The 2,344-nt window shown below is 40.2% G+C and overlaps 1 protein-coding gene across 3 annotated transcripts in view; it reads left to right on the forward strand.

Annotated features, from left to right (window-relative positions):
• Positions 1 to 2,344, forward strand: part of EXOC2 (exocyst complex component 2) — a 277,754-nt gene that overhangs the window by 58,162 nt on the left and 217,248 nt on the right. For all 3 annotated transcript variants that reach the window (XM_019521894.1, XM_019521902.1, XM_019521912.1), the window contains exon 6: positions 659 to 783. In XM_019521894.1, the coding sequence (XP_019377439.1) occupies positions 659 to 783 (125 nt within the window). The remainder of the gene's footprint in view (positions 1 to 658; positions 784 to 2,344) is intronic.

Consider the following 2,344-nt stretch of genomic DNA (forward strand, 5'->3'; position numbering starts at 1 on the left):
CCCCCTTTCGGGCGGGGCTTGGCCCCCCCCCCCCCCCGACACCTTATTTGCAGATTTCACCATTTGAGGGGGATATGAGAACATATCCCCCACAAATGGTGAGGGTCACCTGTACAGTAAAATTTAGAAAGGGAAAACTTGTGACCAATATCACTAAGACTTGCTGACTGATTTAGACTGTGCAAAAGTCTCTCTTGCAAGACAAATAAGGGTAGCCTATCATTAGGGGTAAATTAGGCCAGGGTTTGGCAACCTGCAGCTTGCAGGCTGGATCCAGCCTATGGAGCTTGGGGGACTTTGGCAGCATTTGGTGGCAGAGGGCTTTGCCTATGCAATAGGTAGCTGGTGGAGAGAAACAGCAGTGCCAGCAGCTGGATCCCAGTGCTTGCTGGGCCACCTCTGACCGAATCCAGCTGGCTCATTCTTGCCCACCATCTGAAAACATTGCTAACTGCTGATTTAGAATTTTTAGAACTCTAGAAACAAAGCGTAGAGGACAGTTCCTTGTCAGGGTAACTTCCAGATAACCTAATAAATATCCTTGTCCAAATAACCTCTGATATGACGATATGCACTTATTTTACCATGTCCCTTGTACTTTCTGTCCATTTTTTTCATTGCGTGAATGAATACCAGTATTTTTTTTGCTCAATTTCAGTTTTGACCAACTCAAAATGGCAGTTATGAACCTGAAGAAGCAGGCCAACAAGAAAAATGAGGGGAGTCTAGCATATGTTAAAGGAGGTCTCAGCACTTTTTTTGAAGCACAAGATGCTCTGTCAGGTAAATTAACTAATGATTGTATGAAAGAAGTCGCATATACATGTAGAAATTTGATTTTGTTTTTTTTCACTTAAGAATTGATTTTAAAGAATACAAAAATCCAGGTAATCTAGAGGCGTTGGCTAGCTGGATGGGTTGTAAATCTGGTAAAGAAGTCTTCAAGAAATGTCTTAGAAATTCCAGGAAGACTGCATAATCTGCAGATCCAGGAGGGAGAAAATGTATTGAAAAAACTGATGGAAAAGGTGTTTTACAGGTTATAGCAATATAGGTTCAGTGCCATGTTTCCACCTAAACTTAGATGGCAATATTTGAACTACAGTAGGTTTCTGTGGGTTATCGTACATACGTACTTCTCCATGCATTGGTATGCATAGGTTTCTAACCTAAGTAATCAGATCAAGACTTTCAAAGCTGGCTGATGAGTGTTGTATGCTTGAATTTTGGGCTGCCAAATTTGACACATTTTATTGCTGATTAATTCTCAGGAAGTGTTGACCAGTCACTGAACCTTTGAAAATGGGCCTCCCAACAGTGCCTCAGGTTTAACGTGCACGAATCTGAATGCCCCCAAATTACTGGACATTTTTGAAAAACTCTGATTTATGCTTTCAGTAAGTTTCACGAAGGCACAGGAAATTCTGGTCTACTAACATCTTTTTGCTGATATGATAGTTAAATATCTATAGTAGTTATAACAGTCATTGTATGAGGTAACACCACTTGTCAGCAATACTAAGTATGCATATATAAAGTTACAATAACATATAAAGGTAGGGAGAATTATTGGTTCTAAGACCATTTATAAGATGTTGTATTGGTAGGTTTAGTAACTGTCTTAGGCCTTTAACAATTGTGGGAATAAATGGAATACAAGCACTGAAATGTCACTTCAGCAGTTTGTGAAACATTTTTTGACTTTCTTGTATATTTCTAATATGTTGGTGAGTTAAGCTTTGTTTCTTTTTCCAGTAATCCTAAATATCCTGAGCATATATGACTTTCTAATTTATAACCAGTCTTAACTCTTCTGAACTAATGTGAATATTTGACTTACATGATTACTTCTGGCTCCTTTCTGCTTATAGTGCCAGTGTATTCATTTTTTACTTCAATTTAGTTAGAGTTCACAATGTTTTTCAAATGAGGACAGGAACAGATAAATAGTAGTTCAGGTAGATGTCTGCATTCATTTTTTGAAGACTTGCCCTGGGTAGTTGGGAAAGGCTGGGCAATGACTTGCGAGAGAGAGAATGCAGATCCTAAAACGCGTGGCTTTTCAGTAAGACCACTAAGGCGGGTGAGCAGTTATTTCTCCTAAGATCCTTCTTGCTAGGAACCATTGTCCTGAATGATGGGGCCAGAGAATCAGCCAGCGTTAGAAATTACTTTTAACAAATATTGGCCAAACAAAGAAAATTACAGGATGTTATCTCATTAAAAAGCCTACTTCAGTGGTTCCCAACCTTTTTTTGCTGCAACCCTAAATCGGCCACCAGCAGGACCTCCCCACCTGGTGCTGCGGGGCTTCTAGGAGTCGAGTGCAGTGGCGGGGGTGGGG

The sequence above is a fragment of the Gavialis gangeticus genome, unplaced genomic scaffold, assembly GCF_001723915.1.
Source record: "Gavialis gangeticus isolate Ggan-Ray unplaced genomic scaffold, GavGan_comp1, whole genome shotgun sequence".
Classification (NCBI taxonomy): Eukaryota; Metazoa; Chordata; order Crocodylia; family Gavialidae; genus Gavialis; species Gavialis gangeticus.